Source organism: Euprymna scolopes, chromosome 3, assembly GCF_053919585.1.
Source record: "Euprymna scolopes isolate OS-2025 chromosome 3, ASM5391958v1, whole genome shotgun sequence".
NCBI lineage: Eukaryota > Metazoa > Mollusca > Cephalopoda > Sepiida > Sepiolidae > Euprymna > Euprymna scolopes.
Window position 1 is genome coordinate 154,568,019 of NC_136484.1, and position 20,772 is coordinate 154,588,790.

General features: G+C 27.6%; 1 protein-coding gene across 2 annotated transcripts in view; it reads right to left on the reverse strand.

Annotated features, from left to right (window-relative positions):
• LOC145259887 (uncharacterized) overlaps window positions 1-20,772 on the reverse strand; it is a 575,878-nt gene that overhangs the window by 75,834 nt on the left and 479,272 nt on the right. For both annotated transcript variants that reach the window (XM_080117779.1, XM_080117787.1), the window contains 29 exons: window positions 19,878-20,051; window positions 19,369-19,443; window positions 18,753-18,938; window positions 18,075-18,248; window positions 17,238-17,411; window positions 16,475-16,648; window positions 15,987-16,061; window positions 15,288-15,473; window positions 14,850-15,017; window positions 14,135-14,308; window positions 13,542-13,616; window positions 12,660-12,845; window positions 11,556-11,729; window positions 10,965-11,138; window positions 10,097-10,270; window positions 9,620-9,694; window positions 9,004-9,189; window positions 8,667-8,840; window positions 8,146-8,319; window positions 6,806-6,979; window positions 5,973-6,047; window positions 5,346-5,531; window positions 4,855-5,028; window positions 3,694-3,867; window positions 2,978-3,151; window positions 2,445-2,519; window positions 1,751-1,936; window positions 1,336-1,509; window positions 373-546 (listed from right to left, as the gene is read on the reverse strand). In XM_080117779.1, coding sequence (XP_079973905.1) covers window positions 373-546; window positions 1,336-1,509; window positions 1,751-1,936; window positions 2,445-2,519; window positions 2,978-3,151; window positions 3,694-3,867; window positions 4,855-5,028; window positions 5,346-5,531; window positions 5,973-6,047; window positions 6,806-6,979; window positions 8,146-8,319; window positions 8,667-8,840; window positions 9,004-9,189; window positions 9,620-9,694; window positions 10,097-10,270; window positions 10,965-11,138; window positions 11,556-11,729; window positions 12,660-12,845; window positions 13,542-13,616; window positions 14,135-14,308; window positions 14,850-15,017; window positions 15,288-15,473; window positions 15,987-16,061; window positions 16,475-16,648; window positions 17,238-17,411; window positions 18,075-18,248; window positions 18,753-18,938; window positions 19,369-19,443; window positions 19,878-20,051 — 4,518 coding nt within the window. The remainder of the gene's footprint in view (window positions 1-372; window positions 547-1,335; window positions 1,510-1,750; window positions 1,937-2,444; window positions 2,520-2,977; window positions 3,152-3,693; window positions 3,868-4,854; window positions 5,029-5,345; window positions 5,532-5,972; window positions 6,048-6,805; window positions 6,980-8,145; window positions 8,320-8,666; window positions 8,841-9,003; window positions 9,190-9,619; window positions 9,695-10,096; window positions 10,271-10,964; window positions 11,139-11,555; window positions 11,730-12,659; window positions 12,846-13,541; window positions 13,617-14,134; window positions 14,309-14,849; window positions 15,018-15,287; window positions 15,474-15,986; window positions 16,062-16,474; window positions 16,649-17,237; window positions 17,412-18,074; window positions 18,249-18,752; window positions 18,939-19,368; window positions 19,444-19,877; window positions 20,052-20,772) is intronic.

Below are 20,772 nucleotides of genomic sequence, written 5' to 3' on the forward strand. Positions count from 1 at the left end.
TATATCTTAATAGAAACTTTATATGAATCAAGATGACATGTATTATGCATAGTTATGATATATTGGATAATCATCGATTGTTAACACTCTTATTATTATTAATGTTTATTTCTAACTCAAAATAAAACCATCTTATACATTTAATCGAATTTGATTACAAACTGTTCTTAGTATTTTTTAAATGATGTTTAAAGACGCTAAAGTCTCACATAAAATTATCTCCATTTTTTAAATTTCTTATATGGAAGATTCTTGTCAAATATTTTTACTTTTCCGACTGACAATATGCAAAAATAAAGAGTGAAAGAGAGAAGATACAGTGCGAACACAAAAGAGTTTATACAAATGAAAATTTTAATCCTCTCAACTAACCTCCTCGGCCAAGACCCAATCCTTCCATAGTGTTTCTAGCCTGAGCAAGGTCAAAATAAAGTTCCGGAAAACCGGCTTCCTCACACTCAGTTATGGCCTTTTCCAATTCAACTTTGTTCTTGTGTTTAATTGCTGCCCTTAGTTGTGCACGGAGGGCCTCTGGAGTTTTCAGTCCTGATTAAGGTAATTATTAATTATTAATTATAAATATTATTAATTATGAATAACTATTAGTGATTATAATCTCAAGATTATTTATTAGAAAGCTTCTTTATAAATGTTAAGTAGAATGAACATTGACATTATTGTATGGATTGAACATTATCTACGTAAATGTCAAGAATAATTAACACGCAATATGTAAACCAATAAAATAAACACATAAGTTTATGAAAAAACCGCATTAGAATCCAATCTCATACTTAATCAACATGTTTTAATGTATAAAATACTTTGTATTTCACAATTTTTTCTTTAAAATCTGGCTTCTCTACACGCGATTTTAATAACTGCAAGACATGTAGATATGTTATGGTAATAATTAAAATCGAGTGCCGAGAGGACATATTTTATAATAAATAAAATTATGACATTAAAACTGTTAAAAACTTTCCAAGTTTGCTAGAGAATATTTGTATTCTATTCTAATGCGTCTTATATACGTTATGTGTTGTTATTTTTCGTTTACCAGTTATCGAATATATACTATTCGATAATTTACATGTTATTTATTTTATATAATTGTAAGAAAAATAATGTTGATATATTCATGAATTATAATCCACAGTTAGCTTATTATAAAATAGTTTCATATATTTCAAATGTATTTTCTAGTCATGTGTATATAATTATAAATCAAATTTACCACGATAATAAATATTAGATCATTTAATAACTTTAAATGTTAGATAAATCATTTAAGTATTTCATGCTATTTTAATATATATGAATCAGTATTCCAACCTCCTTGTCCTCCTTCCAGTTTGAATAAGGCCTCTCTTGCTTGATGAATGTCGACATCAAGGCCTGGAAGACCAGCGGATATACTTTCGGTAATGGCGGCATTCAAGTTCTTCTTGTCATTTGATTTAAACGCTGCCTTCAACCGTCCAAGAAGATTGTCCAGCGAGAGATTTCCTATTAATCGAAGTTCGACGGTATTAAAGAGTTTGAATAAGAAAAGAGAATTCAATTTCTAACTTTTACTTTTTCCAGATTAAATTACTACAAATTTTTAAAAAATGTAAAATTGTGAATTTATATAAAATTCTGTTGATAAATTAAAATTTAAATGTGATACAAATTATATTTTATTTAAAAACTGGAAAATATTTTTTTAAAATTATTTTTTATATATATTTTCATGTGAGAATCTAACCTCCAAATCCGCCTCCTAATTTGTTGAGAGTTTCCCGAGCTTCACGAAGATCAAACGCCAATTCTGGATATCGGGATTCTTCAGCAATTTCAATGAGTTGTTCTAATTTCGCTCGGTCTTTGTTCTTTATAGCTAATTGCAGTTGAGTACGCAGTTTCTCAGGTGACAAATCGCCAATGGATATATCTATATGCAATAACAACCATCAGGTTTTAAAAGAAAATATCAAAAATAAAATAATTAATGGTATTTAACATAAGTAAAATGAAACTGCAAATTAATAGTTCTATTCAATACACCGATTTTATTTTATCTTATTTTACATGTTAATATTATATTTAAGTCTTTACTATTAATCTTATATGTATATAAATGACCGATTATAAATTTATAATAAATAGCTTATAAATTTATAATAATAATAATAATAATAATAATAATAATAATAATAATAATAATAAATAATGCAAGTTTATAGTAATAATAACAATAATAAGTTAATAAGTGTATAATAATACCAATGCTCGATCTACAACATATAATAAAAACGATGTATGCACGGAGTTACGATCATAAATTTAGAATTGTGATGAACCTTATCCTTTCGTAAAGGATTTTAACTACTTTCTGAAAAGAGATGTACAGTAAAATGTTTTTCGTTTACGATAATAAATCGCAAAGTAAAGATTCGCACCTGCATCTCCATGTTTTTTACCGAACAAACTGAATTTAGGAGCTTTGAAATGGAATTGTGGGAACGACCATGATCCTGATAATCAAAATAAAAAAAAATGTCAAACACCTTTACTATATTCGATAAAAAAAATTCTATATTGTATTTCAACATTTTCTACCTTGAGTAATAAAAGATTGGATATATATATATATATATATATATATATATATATATATATATATATATATATATATATATATATTAATTACTATTTAATTGTTGGTATTGATATGAAGGAAATGTATTTGTTTATCACGATTTGAAATTGAATGTTGATGAAAATATGTATTTTAAGTTAGCATATCTATAACATTAATGCGGTAAGTGATTATCAAAAGGGAAAATAAATCGATAAACTTTTATTAAAATAAGAATTTACAAAAATATATTTAATTTAGAATACATATCGTTTAAATGCAAGTTAAATATTCTTTGAAAGTTCAGTTTACGAATCGCGAACTCTATAAGAAATCAAACGAATCGGAACAAACCTCTGTCAGTCGCTTCCAGAGAATCCAGATGGATTCTCGCTGCTTGGATATCAGGTAAAAGTTCTGGATATCCAGAACTGACACATTCGGCGATTACTTTCTCTAAAAGTTCTGGGTCGTTTTTCTTGATGGCACCATCAAGTTTCAGCCGGAGTTTGTCGACATTCAATTTTCCTAATAAACAAACCCAATTTCAAAGATGAAACATATAAATCTAATATTGCTAGGATGTAAAATTAGTTATAAGTATATCTAAGTGAAGAATAATGTCAATTTACGTAAAAAAAAATTTTTAAACCGCACGAGATATTCTCTTTAATTTATTTTTATGAATACGTTGACAATATATTAGATGAGAGAATTCATATGTATTGATTGTATTCAAAATATTTTTACTGACGAGCACTAAAAGAATCTAAACAATTGAGGTTTGATAAAGAAAAAGTGTTAATTTGTAAACTTGATAATAATAGTATAAGCTATACTTTAACATTTTTATTGCATTAATATTATTACAAAATATTTTACAACCTGATTTCCATATGATATAAATATATTAGTTCAAATATCTTAGTGTGTATTTTCGCTGAAGGACGCTAGTCGTAAAATATTTAATATAGATTTTATTTGTTTAAATATTCTGTTTGTGAGAGAATTAAAAATATAGAAATAGATAAAGAATAGAGAAAGTGATAAATAGTATTTCATCTACTAACCTCCACGACCAAATCCCAAACCATCCAATGTATCTCTGGCCAGACGGAGATCCAGAGCAAGTTCCGGATAACCGACTTCCTCACATTCTATGATAGCTTGTTCCAGTGCTAGTTTGTCTTTATTTTTAATTGCTGCCTTCAGATCAGCGCGGAGAGCCTCTGGAGTCTTCAATGCTGATTGACGGAATTAGTGATGAGAAATATCTTGTTAAAGTATTAATTAAAACTACATATTTGTGAATATTTACTAGAAATTTTTACTAAGATGAATTTAATGTAATGCGTGCCATTGTATGAAAATCAGCCATTTATTAATACTATCTAGAATGCTATTGAACAGTATATATAATATATTACAAATGAAGCTAAATGTTTGGTTTTACAAATAATATTTCTAAACAAACGATTATTTTATTCGCGAATCTGAATATTAGCGTAGAATACCACAAAGTGATATAGCATCAATAAAAATGCAGCTTCATATGCAATACACTATATATTGTCAGAAATATTTTTAATATTAAGATAATATATACCAACAGCATATATAGATTTGGCCCATTTAAAAGTAGCCCAATTACAAGTCGAATGAAAGATTGTTATTGAGAATTAAGCAGCGGAATTATGATTTTCATTGTGTACTTGATACTTGTGCAGTTTATGAGCCGTGTTATCTTTAGATTAGATTATCAAATTAGAATTCCATTTTTACGGTATTTTTTGCTTATTAGTTTGTTAATTGAATGCATAGAATAGTTAAATAACCTCCTTAACAACAGCTTTCTAAATAATAACGTTATTACTTCAGCACAGTCTGTAAATTGCGCAAGTACCGTGTATTTTGTGTGGATATTTGTATTCTTGTTCCACGAAAGAAGAAAACTTAATATAGATTGGAGAGCAGTGTATCCATAATATAATAAACAAACTATCAAGGTTTAGAAATTGGGCTGCTTTTAATTGGATACCAAGATTTCATATTCAAATTTAAATGCTGTCATTTTTCATGTACATACGTATTTCTTAAAATCTCTTTCAATGTACAAAAAACATATTTTATCATTTATCATAACCTGATTCATTGTTTACATATAATTATAGAATTTTTAAAATCCCATTAAAATATGTTATATTAAAATGTATATTAATCACTGATCTAACCTCCTTTGCCGCCTTCTATTTGGAATAAGGAATCTCTTGCTTGTTGGATTTCAACATCTAGACCAGGAATACCAGCCGATATGCTTTCATTAATGGCTACATCGAGGGCTTTCTTGTCTTTTGATTTAAACGCTGCCTTAAGCCGCTCACGAAGCCATTCCAAAGAAAGGTTTCCTGACGATTGAACATCGATTTAGAAAAAACATTAAAATGCATTGAATTTATGTCACTTACATAAAAAAACGAAGTTGTTATATTTTTGACATAATCGCATTATAATTAATTACATAAGAAGAAGATGTTTCATATTGACAGAATAATCGTTACAATTAAACAATATAATTCAAAGTTTATAATACATGCATATGTAGATTTTTATATGTATATATACATACAAAAACATTTGAATCATTATATATAATTTTAAAATACAGTACTGTTTATTTTTCCACCATTAATATAATATACATAAATATTCGTAATATGTATACCTCCAAATCCGCCTCCCATTTTGTTTAGTGCTATGCGGGCATCACGGAGATCAAAAGCCAGCTCTGGATATTTGGCTTCTTCTGCAAGCTCAATAAGTTGTTCCAATTTGTGCTTATCTTTAGCCTCTATAGCTAATCGGAGCTGCTCACGGAGAGTATCCGGTGATAAGTCATCCAGAGAAATATCTAAGTAAAATGATAGTTCATTGTCAGGTATTTATATCACAGTTTAAAATTATAACATCTTAATATTTGATTTCATTTTAAAATCATTATATTATTATAACATTATGTACTTTTTAAAAATTTATTATTTCATTGCGTAAATATGACGAAATGTACGTATTTATTACGAATTACATCTGACTTGATACAATAATTCCAATTATATTTGAATCGTTTTCATTAAGATACTTTCGTTATAAGTAAGTATATTTTGATTTCATTAATAAAAAGTATATTGAACTGTTTTATTAATTTATATATGGTTATAATAGAATTATACTACTATACATAATGCAAAAAATGATATTATGCGTAATCGATATTGAATGGAAAATTCCTGAGATCTTTAGACAAGGATATTTATGTGTTTATATGATAGAACAGAAAGTAAATGATTCGAACCTGTATCTCCATGTTTACTACGGAAGAAACTGAACTTTGGAGCTTTCAAATTGAAGCGAGGTAACGACCAGGATGCTGATAATCAAAGTGATTGCAATTTAAATTACTTGATTTAAAACAATATTCACAAAAAAGAAATTAACTCAAGAAATCGACAAAGACTCGGACAAAGACCGGTAATAGTTAAACGAAAATTTACGTGTAATATTTATTTACGTATGCAATATAAAACACGATTATATTCGTATTTAATGAATTAGTATTTGAATGAAGTGGTGTATATTTGATCGCAACTTGAAGATTTTAGGTGTATATGTCAGTAATTATAACACTGTAAACAAATTAAAAATTTCACTTTAGGAATGATTCATAATTCGTATTATTATATGTTGAAATTGTACATATAACAAATAAAAGTCAATAAATGACATACAATAAGTATAGGTATATATGTAGTATATATATATATATATATATATATATATATATATATATATATATGCATACATATATATATATATATATATATATATATATATATATATATATATATATATAGTATACGATATTCTTATGACAAGTAAGCTGCGTAGAAGCGTTTGTGTATAATCCTTGTAGGAAATCTTCAAACTGAATAATATATATATATATATTCATATACATATATTCGTATATATATATATATATATATTCGTATATATATATATATATATATATATATATATATATATATATATATAGTTTAATGTTAAAATTGTTCTTTTACTATATATTTGTATTATTTTCATGTAATGATTTGTATGAAGAAATCAATATAATTAGACAAAACCCACCTCCACCACTTTCCTCCAGCGAATCAAGATAGATTCTAGCCCCTTGGATATCGGGCAAAAGTTCCGGGTGGCCGGAACTGACACATTCGGCTATCACCTTAGCTAGAACATCCGGATCCTTTTTCTTCATGGCCCCATCTAGTTTCAAACGGAGTTTATCTACACTCAGTTTTCCTGATGAACAAACAGAAATACTAATAACATCTCGGAAATAAAATGCATTAAATTAATGATGACAAACAATAAGTACGAAACCAAGAATTGACGAAATAGCGGGGTTTATACTATTTGTCCAAGGTATAAGCTGTCCACACTGTTTATAACAAAGTACACATAATGAAATGTAAGTAGACATCAGTCGCAAATCGCTACTTATTAATTTTTATATAAATTTGTGTTAAGGATCTAATAATTAACCTTAAAATGAAGATAATGGCAAGAACGCTATCAAAATATTATACATAATAAATAAATAGCATTGTTTTTAAAAAGAATTAATTTATTCATATGATGTATAAAAACTGTAATTTCAATACACGTTTAACTAAACATTTATGTGAGTGTGATTTATTGACTAAAATATGTTCGACAGAAGAAAATTGGGCAAGAAATGATGAGATATGTTTAATAATCGAAACCTTGATATAAATGGATTTTTCAAATACATGCATTGATAACGCTTGATATTCATTAATAGTTTCTTAATATCAAAAACATATCATTTGAAATATCTAAAGTCCAAGTAAATATATATGAAATACCCTATTAATAAACTGTAAAAGGGAACTTCTCTTATGAAATATTTTTAGGAAAAATAAATGTGTTTTCATTTATCCACAGATGTTACCATCAAAATAAGTCACTGTTATTTTATTTTTAATTCACATAAATAATTATTAAGTATTTCATAATAAATCAACGCTTGATATAATTAATTTATTACTTTCTTGCCTTATTTTCATATATATATATATATAAATATATATATAATATTTTTGTCGATATTAATGGTAAATAATTAAATTATTAAAAATAAAAACAAAACCCATAAAATATCATGTTTATAATTATTTAAGAAAATTAATTTTATTAACAATATTAGTTTTAAAATTACAACAGATAAATATAGATAATGTTATGCTTTCAGAATGAATGCTTATAGCTAAATGAATAACCGTCGGATGGCGGGTTGTGTTTCGCTTTTACAAAATAAAGAATTGTTAAACAATATTCGCACGTTAATTAATAGTACAATAAAGCCGATGTAAGTGTGGAATAAGGAATTAAGGAACAAATATTAAATAAAAATAAAATAGATATTAACGATCCCATTTACTAACCTCCACGACCAAAGCCCATTCCGTCCAATGTGTCCCTGGCTAGACGAAGATCGAGAGCAAGTTCGGGATAACCGGCTTCTTCACATTCAATGATGGCCTTATCCAACTCAAGTTTGTCTTTGTTTTTGATAGCTGCCCTCAATCGTGCGCGGAGAGTCTCTGGGGTTTTCAACCCTGATTAATATAAGTAGTGATTATAAACATCTCGGACCAATAAAAATCTTATTTTAGATATAGATTATTATTTTTTATAGATAAAATAATAATTTACTTTTAGTATCATAATTTATATGTAGTTAATTAAATAACATGTGTATATAATTATAATTTAATGATTGAATTTGGCTTATAGGCCATTGATTATTATTATTTTCCATGAACATATTACATTATTTTTATAAAATATACGCAAAGAATATAAAGATTAAACTTACGACATTAGAATGTGTTAAGTTTCAATTTAATTGCAAAAGTATGAAATAAATTAAACATTCAAGAGTTGGAAGTCGTGTTAATCTAACCTCCTTTGCCGCCTTCCAATTTGAATAATAGCTCTCTGGCTTGTTGTATTTCGAGATCCAGACCAGGAATACCGGCCGATAAACTTTCATTAATGGCGGCTTCGAGAACCTTCTTGTCATTTGATTTGAGCGCTGCCTTTAGCTTTCCACGCAGTCCTTCCAGAGTAATATTTCCTGATAATCAAATTGAATAAAGTAGGTAAATGTCATAATTTAAATTTTATCATGCAAATTGCATAGTTGCTATTTAGTAAATATTTAATGTAACGCCATTTAAGAAACACAAAAGTGTTGAATTATATATTTTAAAAATATAAGTTTTTTAAAATTATCTAACCTCCGAATCCACCGCCATTATTGTTGAGTGCTTCACGGGCGTCGCGGAGATCAAATGCCAATTCTGGATAATTGGCTTCTTCGGCAATCTCAATGAATTGTTCTAGTTTGGGTCGGTCATTGTTCTTGATGGCTAAGCGAAGTTGTTCACGGAGTGTGTCCGGTGTGATATCATCCAGAGAAATATCTAAGTAAAATAGGTAAAATGTATTTGCCTTTGTGGACTAAGAAGAACGTTCAGTACTAAAGGGTCTCATTTTGAAAGAAATGGGCTACTTATTTATGAATATCAAACCGAATATTTATTGAAATTGTCTGACATGAATTTCACGTCATTATACGTCATTACTGGTATAGTTATAAAACAATTCTATAGATATCTCATTACATTATTTGAAATTACTTTGACTATAGCTAATATAAATGTACATTTAATTCTAACTTTACATGATTAGTAATGTTTTTCATATAATTACCATTATTTTAATTATTTAATCTTTAACCCGTTTAATCATTCCATATTAATTATATAGAGTAAAGAGAAAAATTATTTTGAACAGCGTGACAATTTAAAAAATAATATTAATAATGTTTATAAAAAAACTAAAAGGCCGAACCTGTGTCTCCATATTTCTTACGGAACAGACTGAATTTGGGAAGTTTCATTTGGAATTGTGGAAACGACCATGATCCTGACAATCAAAATGCATTTAAATTTTTAAAATACTTTAACCGGTAAATCGAACATCAAATTTGCGTTTATTTTTGGTTTACATGATTTTTTTTACTAAAGATATATATAATCATAATGTTTAATACAGATTTTTATTTTTCTATCGGATGAATCCACTTTATAAAGTACACAATTTTATGAATATTTATATTAGATATCATGAAAAATTACAATATGAATATTTTTATCGAGGTATCGTTTGTAATTATTATACGGAGATGGTTGTGTTCAATTCAAGACAAACAAATACTTTATAAATTTTAATAAAGTAAACGATCATTTTTAAATTAAAATAGTATGCACATAAAAACTATTACATAAGAACATTCTACATTTCCTATAAGAATCAAGAAGTACAGACCTCTGTCACTTCCTTCCAGAGATTCAAGATGTAATCTGGCCTCTTCGATATCGGGCAAAAGTTCCGGATGTCCAGAACTGACACATGCTCCGATCACTTTAGCCAAAAGGTCTGGGTCATCTTTCTTCATAGCGCCTTTGAGTTTCAAGCGAAGGTCGTCTACGCTCAATTTTCCTGACAAACAAAATGTATCTATAATAATATATTTAACTTTATATCTCACTATTAGAAAAAGGTATCCCACAAAGAGACTGGTAACAAAAGCTAAAATTTAATCACCGCGAAGAATTTTGTATTAAATACTTGAAAATCCTAAACAAAAAAAGAAAAATGCTAAAAGTATAATACATAATACTATGAAGTTGCTATTCAATTTTCAATTTAGCCAGACTTAATGAATTGAATTAATGTATATATATATATATATATATATATATATATATATATATATATATATATTGAAACATCTTATCATCTTGTCTTTGGAGTCTATTCACATTAAAATACTAATAATGAATTGTATAGTCATTATGTAAAACTTTAGTAAACATTTAATATATAATACAATGTTACTACTACACGTTATTAACATTGCCCTAGAAACATATTTTACACGTGTATTTAAAATAGACTTACACATGACGGTTGCGTAATTTATAAACAAATATTACAAACTGGAAGTTATTTTGAAATAATTATGAATTAAAACATATTTAAGAATTATTTCCGAATTCATTAGCATACAATATTATAGCATGTTTATATAAATTTTAGTTGGCCTATAAAATTAAAAAAAAGAATGGGAAAGATAAATAAACAGACAGTGGGGACACAAGCGGTTTCATTTGGTAATATCACATTTACTAACCTCCACGACCAAATCCCATTCCATCCAATGTGTCTCTAGCAAGACGAAGATCGAGAGAAAGTTCCGGGAAGCCGGCTTCTTCGCATTCAATGATGGCCTTCTCCAATTGAATTCGATCCTTATTTTCAATTGCTGCCTTCAGTTGGCCACGGTAAAATTCCGGCGTTTTCAATTCTAATTAACGTAATTATTATTTATTATAAACGTAATATGAATAGAAAATAAGTTCAAATTTTAAGTTTACAATCAATACTTATATTTGTTTAATTGGTTTAGTCAATATATGAATTACATTTAATTATCATGTGGTAGTTATATGTATAATTCATTTAATGGATAGCAATTTAAAATTAAAGTTAATTAACATTTTCATGCAACAAGTAATCTATCAGTGGAATAGACTAGAAAATTAATATTTTCATGTAAATATGGATATCCATCAACATGAGCGCTTTACGCGCATACATATTAATATATATAAAAATCATTACTCATATTACTTAAACAAATTTTCAGTTTTTGTATATATGGATGTTAAAAAATCTTATGATTATTGTGTAGCTATAGTCAAATATAAGTGTGTCAGCTAACCTCCTTTACCGCCTTCCAATTCAAATAAGGCAAGTCTTGCATCTTGGATATCGACATCAAGGCCAGGAAGACCGGCTGAGACGCTCTCATTAATGGTTGCATCTAAAGCTTTCTTGTCCTTTGATTTAAACGCTGCTCTCAGCCGTTCACGCAAATAGTCCAAGGACAGGTTTCCTAATAACCGAATATTGATTTTATTTAATAAAATAGAAACAAAATACACGTTTAATTCGTTTATAGATATGATAAATATTGATCTCAAAATGCCACCCATTTAATTGTTAATAAAATCCACGAACCTATTTACAACCCAATCATAATTCATACAAATAAATAGGTTCTATGCCAGACAGTCTCTATTCATCAAGTTTTTTGTATAAATACACAACCGTCATTATTTTACTGTACTTTAATGATAAGCACACATGAAGGCAACGTTCAAAATTGATCAATATCCCCTTTATTTAACTGTTATAGCTCTATCAAATCCGCAAATAGTAAGGGGATTGTTTTGATAGACATTATATTTGAGATAATTACTCTAACATCCCATGGGTAAGGTGCAGTGAGTTTGAAACTCCTTCGGTACTACACCTTTACTGATAAGCTGATCGGCAATTGGCCCCGCAACAGAATATTCAACAGAATAAAGCAATATGTATTAAATGTTTATGATTGAAATTTGTTAGACAATTACATCGTAAACAAAAGTTTAATTGTATCGAGTATAATTGGGTGGTAAATAGCGTGGTGAATTATATTAATAATCCTTTGAGTATGATCTTAGGGAAGGTAAACTTGTACATTTTATTTATATTTGATATAACGAATTCATTTAATAGATCAGATTAGAATTCAGTACCTGCAATAAATATATATGCTTATGTACTGAAGTGTACATATTCATTTGCTTTACATGTTCATATATATATATATGTGTGTGTGTGTGTGTGTGTGTGTGTGTGTGTGTGTGTGTGTGTGTGTGTGCTTTAGCAATTTATAGTTATGTTAATAATTATTAAATACAAATTAAAATGATAGCCTATTATTTTTGAGAATTTGTATTCGATGCAAAATATATGTGACATTTTAAGAATGTCTAACCTCCAAAACCTCCTCCCATGTTGTTAAGTGCAATTCTGGCATCACGGAGATCAAATGCCAGTTCTGGATATTTGGCTTCCTCGGCAATATCAATCAGTTGTTCTAATTTCTTTCGGTCATTATTCTTCACCGCTAACTGCAGTTGTCCACGCAATGTTTCCGGTGTCATATCGTCCAAAGAAATATCTATGAAAAAATTGCCATTAAATTTATTCAGTAATATAAATAAGAAATAAAGTTTTTTTTTTCAATTGTCTATACATTGTTTGTAAGGAACTTCTATATCTTTGTTCATTAATTTTTACTATATTTTTAGACATTTATTCAAGTGTAATATTTACTTTAGTGAATGGGAATTGTTTTTCGTAATGATATAAATGTAACACTTTATTGATTTAAGTATTTATTTGAAAAGTATGCATACATATCTTTAAAAACATTTTCATTTTGATTTTAAATATTTTAAAGTCATGATATTTAATATTATTTTTGTTGCTGCATAAACGTTAACTTGAATTTCAAACAAAATGGAATGTTTAGTACATGGAATGTTTCGACAATAAAAGCAGATATTTCTATTCAATAAAGGTAATTTTACATTAATGATTAAGGACACTTAAATCTACCGAAATATCGATAGATTTAGAGATGTTTCTGTGTTATTATTTATAATATCTGGTTTTTATGCTTATCTACCATTCTATATACTAAATATCCATTTTTGTTGTTTTATAGGTTACACTTTAAAAATCGTTGTATTTACAACTTATGAACATATTAAAATTCTCTAATTAAAAATATGTAATTAAATAATTATAACGAATAGATTTATAATCAATCATTGTTATTCAAATAATAGATCGCAAAGTATAAGATTCAAACCTGTATCTCCATGTTTCTTTCGGAACAAACTGAATTTAGGAGCTTTGAAATGAAAACTTGGAAATGACCATGATCCTGATAATGGAAAGGAATTACACTTTCTAAAGTAAACAACGATAAAAATACTCGGGAAAATGAATAAACGAATGCCCAAATAATATTTATGATTCTTCTTAATAAATGGGTTTCCTGAACAACATTAAAATAATATAATAGTCATTTCTTTGTATTTAAACATCGTGTTTATTTTTTAAACAATTTATTCCTAAAACAAAGCAATTTAGAATGTGCACGCACACTTAGGAGTAAAGCTAGAAATAATTATGTATTAACATTGATAACCAATATTATTCTTCATTCATCTTAATAAGACATAGTTTTGTTATTGTACTTACTTCTAAATCAAAATAATCATTTAATAAAATTCAAGATGTAATCTGACGATAAAATACATATTGTTAAATATTGGAATTGATTTGAAGTTTATAATTATTTAAGGACAGTTGTGAAAAATTAATAGAAAATATATAAATAATATGGAATTTAAAAAATGAAGGAATCCGTGGAAAGTACAGATACGTATTTGAACGAACCTTTTCCAGTGTCTCCCAAAGATTCTAGATAAAGCCTAGCCTCTTCAACATCAGGCATAAGTTCTGCATGTCCAGAATTGATACATTCTTCTACCGCTAATTTTACAAGTTCTGGGTCATTTTTCTTTATGGCTCCCTTTAGTTTCAAGCGAAGTTTATCTATATTCAGTTTTCCTGACAAACAAAATGTACCAATATAAATTCAGAGTACTAGGTTGACACAAATATTAACAAGAGAAAAAACGTTTACGTATAAATTTTAATCATTAAAGATGGTTAGAATTTTAGAATGTTCTTTTTATTAATCATCAAAATAAATTTCTTCATAGATTATATTTAATCACTGGATGTGTTTAAAATAACATATTTAAAAATCATTGCATCAGTATTAATCTTAAGTGAATCTATTTTTGGAAAACAATATGTAAAAAAATTGAATGATAATCCTGTAAACATTCATTAATTTATAAATGAAAAGCTCGTTATTATTTTGTAAGAATCCATTTATAGATTATTTGTTAAAATTAAAAAGCTATTTAATTCTTCTAATAGGTACTTTAATAATACAAAAAATGTTTAATCAGAATACTTTTTATGAGATGGCTGTATTTGATTTATAAATTTTTATTGATAATCATTATATAATTTTGCCATATGTATAATATTTACTGTTTAATAGATGTATTATAAAACATATATAAGCATATATTCGAACCTCCTTTGCCGGCATCTGGTGCATCAAAGGTGAGTTTTGCTTCTGGCATATCGACATCCACACCAGGAATACCAAATGCGATGCTTTGTTTAGCGAATGCATCTAAGGATTTCGTATCTTTAGTTTTGAGGGACAATTCCGGTGTTGTGATTTCGGGTGTTATGGATCCTAATAAGTGAAGGTTAAATTTAATACAGATTTCGAAGCAATCGTAAATCAATACAGACAAACGGTTTTTATTACGATACTATGTGAAAATTTCAAACGTCTAAGATCATTTAATTTTTTTTCATTTGGAAAAAATGTGAATAAAGATCTACATTATAAACAATACATTTCTTTATTTAATTATTAACATTATATTAAAATATGAAAATTTTTAAAATCAACTTTACTTTTCATTTTATGAGAATCAAATATTTTGTATGATTTTCTAACCTTCAAAATCAACTCCCAATTTTGGAAGTGCTTCACGAGCCATTTTCAGGTCGAGCTCTAGTTCTGGATATTGGGCTCTTTCGGCTTCCAGAATAAGCTTTTCTAGCATAGGTCGATCATTGTTCTTAACTGCAAAATGCAGTTGTTTACGTAGCTCTTCTGGTGACATCGTTGGTACAGATATTTCTATGAGAAATGGAGTAAGATTTTCTTCTTAATTTAGAGATTTATAACATATCAACATTGTTTATTTTGCATGCAGTTTTATCCAAGTTTTGCGCTTAATTTGTTATTTTTGTGATATACAAAAGTTATTTGATTGGTAAATTTCTTGTAGGTAATAAATTTAAAAAAATAAGGAAAATCCTTGTTCCAAATAATATAAGTTATTTAATTAATTGTTTTGTATCATTAATTTTATAATGAACCATTATGAATTAAAAAGAAAATTCTATATACAAGAACACTTTTTATCATGATTATATCAATAAGGATAAAAGAAAACTGTTTAATTTAAATAAATTTTAGCAATCGATGATTGATCAAATTTATTTACGAATTATAAACACTAATTTCTTAGACAATAAAATAAAACAGTAGAATTATATCAGAATGTTGACAAATATTGACGAACAATTACAATTTTCGTTTTTAAATACAATTTTTGTTATCTGGATTAAAGTAAAGAATAATCCAAACCTGCATTTCCCTGCTTCTTGCGAAACATACCGAACTTAGGAACTTTCATTTGGAATCGCGGCAATGAGAAAGATCCTAGGAATGAAAATATTATGCCGCATTTAGAGATTTTTCATAGGAAAACAGTTCTATTACGATGGAATTCTATCATTTAATGATTAATGAAAGTAGAGTTCTTACAAACTTTCTATTACATATAAATACATTGCGATTAATGCGTTGTATTGTAACTTGGAGGCAGTAAATAAAATGAAGTCGGATTAATATTATATAATAAAAAGAAATGTCCATTTATATTTCCAAAGAATTTAATTATTTAATATTCGGATTAAATTCATATTGATTTTTCTACTGATACAATTCACATTTTTTTAAATACAGACAAATGTCTTTTGATAAAAAATGTGAATAAATTTTAATTCATGTGATATAATAATTCATTAACTTTTAAATTATTTTAGTAAGACTTTTAATCAATAGTAACACACCTTTGCCACTTTCTTCCAGATTTTCCAGGTATAATCTGGCTTCTTGAATATCAGGTATAAGTTCTGGGTGCCCAGAACTAATACAATCAGCTATCAGTTTCTCAATAAGTATTGGGTCGTTTTTCTTCATAGCACTCTTTAATTTTTGGCGGAGTTTGTCTATTTTCAATTTTCCTGATGAAAAAAGAGTATACATGAACTCTATTTCGACTAAAATAACGCAGTTTGAAGCGAGTCCGCATTATTCATAAGAAAAATATTTAGATAAATTCTACTAACATTTTATGAATAGCCATATGCCATAATTTACTGAATTATATTTAAAATGGCATGAACTAAAGAAGGTTAAGTAGAATTATTACCGTTTAACAATTAACAACAATATTAAAGTGAAATATGATGAATATATTAAATAATTGGAAGTTGTTTTTTTTTAAATAATTATCGTGTGTTTTATTTAATATTTTCAATACTAATTTCATGCGATATCTTCTAATTTAAAGGCAAAATGTGACTATAGTGTTGTGTATTAGATGTATGATATGATTTCATATATGATTAAAACAAAAACAAAAGGGATATATTTTATAGATAAATTATTTATCTAGTCATTAAACGCCATTAACACAACTCTGATCAAACGGATATACAGAGAGCTTTAGGATAATCGAGTTGCTGACGTTTAATGATTGAATACACGTAAAGATATTGCTTTTATAGTTTATCTATTGGAAATACATAAATCAACGACTCGTCTACTAACCTCCACGACCAAATCCCATGCCGTCCAGAGTATCTCTGGCCAAACGCAGATCAAATGAAAGTTCCGGATAACCGGCTTGTTCGCATTCAATGATGGCCTTCTCCAATTCAACTTTGTTCTTATTTTGCATTGCTGCCTTTAGTTGCGCACGTAGGGCATCGGGGGTTTTCAATCCTGATTGGCGTAAGTAGTAATTAATAATATATATTAGAAATTTCAGTATTCGTAAATTAGTCTAATGAAATTGCAGTTTTATTTATTTAAGTGATTTACATTTAAATTAGAAAGTAAATAAAACTTGAAACATAAGATGTTAAACAGTTATTATATGTTAATTGTATTTAATGATGATTAAATACTTTGGGCTAAATATTTGAATTGAGTAATAAAAACGAATCAATTGTTTATATATTATATTATATATGTTGTGTTACAGATAGGAATAATTACGAGATACAACTTCTGTTGAATGCCCTTATTACACGCATCTTCTTCTTAGAAGGTTATTAAATAGATAAATAAGTTTAAAGTCTGATAGCAGGGTTCTTTTTTGCTTGAGAAATGTCAGCATGTTTGAAAAGATCGATATGTAATCAAGACGTAATATTTGCATTTGAACATTGTTTCTAAAAATACAGATATTCCTTATATGAAACTATATCAAAACGAAATAAGTAAAATTGTATACAACGTATTATTTTCTCGTTCTACATCGTGAGATTTTGCAAGGGAAGATGCGTTTTATAAGCCGTCCAAAGCCTCTACACAATTATCATTTTGAAATATTTAAACTATCCAAGATTATCATCTACGTGCAAATAAAAGACGCATTCTAACCTCCTTTGCCGCCTTCCAATTTGAATAGATTTTCCCTGGCACCGTGAATGTCAACATCTAGACCAGGAAGGCCGGCCCATATGCTTTCTTTAATGGTTGCATCAACAAGCTTCTTGTCTTTTGATTTATGTGCCCCCTTAAGGCCGTCTCGCAGATCTTCCAGTGAAAGATTTCCTGATAATTAAACGTTTATTAAAATTGAGGTGATTACCATCTTATTCATTTATATGGATAATTTTATAGGATTTTAACACAAGAACTAATTAAAAAAGAATCATTTTTAATGGTATATGATTCGGCGTTTTACTTATAAAAGTTTAATCTTCAATTCAAAATATTTTACTACTTACTGGATAAACGAACTGAATTTGTAAGATACTGTATATTTAATATCAATATCATTTATTACAATTATATGGATAAATTTACAATAATAGACAATACAGTACAAAATTGTAGATATTGTCTTTTAATGATGGTTTTAGTTATAAAATTTTAACATTCTGATGAAATTATTTTATTAATATTTAATGATATATATATATATATATATATATATATATATATATATATATATATATATATATATATATATATATATATATATACTGATGAATTGTGAACAGCCCGGGATATTATTCTGAAACACTTAAAACAAAATTCCAAAAATTGTCTAACCTCCAAATCCAGCTCCCATATCATTGAGTGCAATACGAGCATCGCGGAGGTCAAAGGCCAGTTCTGGGTATTGGGCTTCTTCGGCAATATCAATGTATTGTTCTAATTTCCGTCGGTCTTTGTTGACCACAGCTAAGCGTATTTGGTCTCGCAAAGTTTCCGGTGTCATGTCATCGAGAGAAATATCTAAGTAAAATGACATTCGCATTAATACCATGTTTTTTTCAACGAGTTATTTTTGTTCTAAACTTAAATATTTTCAGACATTTCAGATATATTTTGTAAATGCTTATAATTATTTTCAGGACAGCATTAAAAATAATCAATGATAAAAAATTGTTTTATTTAACATATTTTTTATATTTAAAAAGACATGTAGAATATGAATATATATGAACGTATTGATGATGATAAAGAGAGTTGGGCTGCCTGAGAAAATATTTAGGATAATATTTAGTATTCATAATCTTATCCCTTTTTAATGATGGAAAGTTACAGTTATTGTACATATTACTTTTACAATAATCACTTTATGTTTATAATGGCACAACTACACAACCACAAATGTGTGTTGCATTTTTAGTGTTATTAATGTATATCAAATAAAGTCTCGAACCTGCATCTCCATGTTTCTTACGGAAGAGACTGAATTTAGGAAGTTTCATGTGCAATTGTGGGAAAGACCATGATCCTGATGAAAAGAATTAGCACGCTTTAAAAGTGTATGTTAACATCGAATCAGTGTTAATTTGTGTAATTATATACGTATGAGATCATTTGAATATTTAAATATATATACATTAAGAATTAAATCAATGAGAAAACTTTATTTGAGTTAAATACTTCAAAATCTAGAGTACCTGGATATACCATTTTATAGTGATATGAGGAGAATATTATGCCAGTCTGATTAAATTTAAAGTTCAGTTTTAACACGAACAGCATAGAAAGGCTTATTAGTTAAAATATGATTGCACTAAAAATTTATTTTGTTATTTATTGTCACTCTTACGTTATAAATACGCTTTAAAAGAAAGGTTTATGCAATATACTGTTTCCAACATAGTGTGAATTCGTAAATATTTTCAATGATTAGTATATGTAGAAAATGGATTTTAAACAAACCTTTGCCACTGTCTTCGAGGGATTCCAGATGTAATCTGGCTTCCTCGATGTCAGGCAAAAGTTCAGGATGTCCAGAACTAACACATTCAGCGATCACTTTAGCAAGAAGATCTGGATCGTCTTTCTTGATGGCTTTTTTAAGTTTCAGGCGGAGTTTATCTATGCTTAATTTACCTGATAACCAAAGAAAATTAATGATGATACTAGCGAAACAAAATAATTGTGAAGATTAATAACTAAGGGATAAATATATTACAATATTTTATAAGTTGCATTAAGAAAAACGTGAAGACTGGAAACCGTTTAATCATACCTCATAACATATTAATTATTAACTTCATTAAATGAATCAATAATAATTATTTTATTAATGAAATAATAATATTACATACACTATTAAGTTATACTTTAAAATTATAAAACACTATAAATATGTTCAAATAATTTACAATTCAAAAATATCTTTATATTAAAAATATATATGCTTCATTATATTGTTAAAAAAAATAAGAAATCCGGCATTGCCCGAGAAAATAACCTTAAAACAGAAAGTTTGGGTGAGTTGCTTACATTTTTATTATTTTAAATACATTGAAACAAAACGATGTTCCATTATATTGTTAAGGAGAAAGGGGGATCTAGAAACTCCTATGAATTCTTTTATTAATATTTTTAATACATTAAAACATGAGAGAGGGTTGAGAGAGGGAGTGGAGGAAAGGGGGAAGGTTGATCATCAAAGAAGTTAAAGCGAAAAGAGAGGGGGCATATATAAAGATAGAGGTAAGGATAGAGAAAGGTAGAGCGAAGGGGGTTAGAGAAAAGTAGGGAAAGATGAGTTTTAAAAGAATAATGTTTCGCAATTTGTTAACTCCTCTATTTTATTGTTCATGCT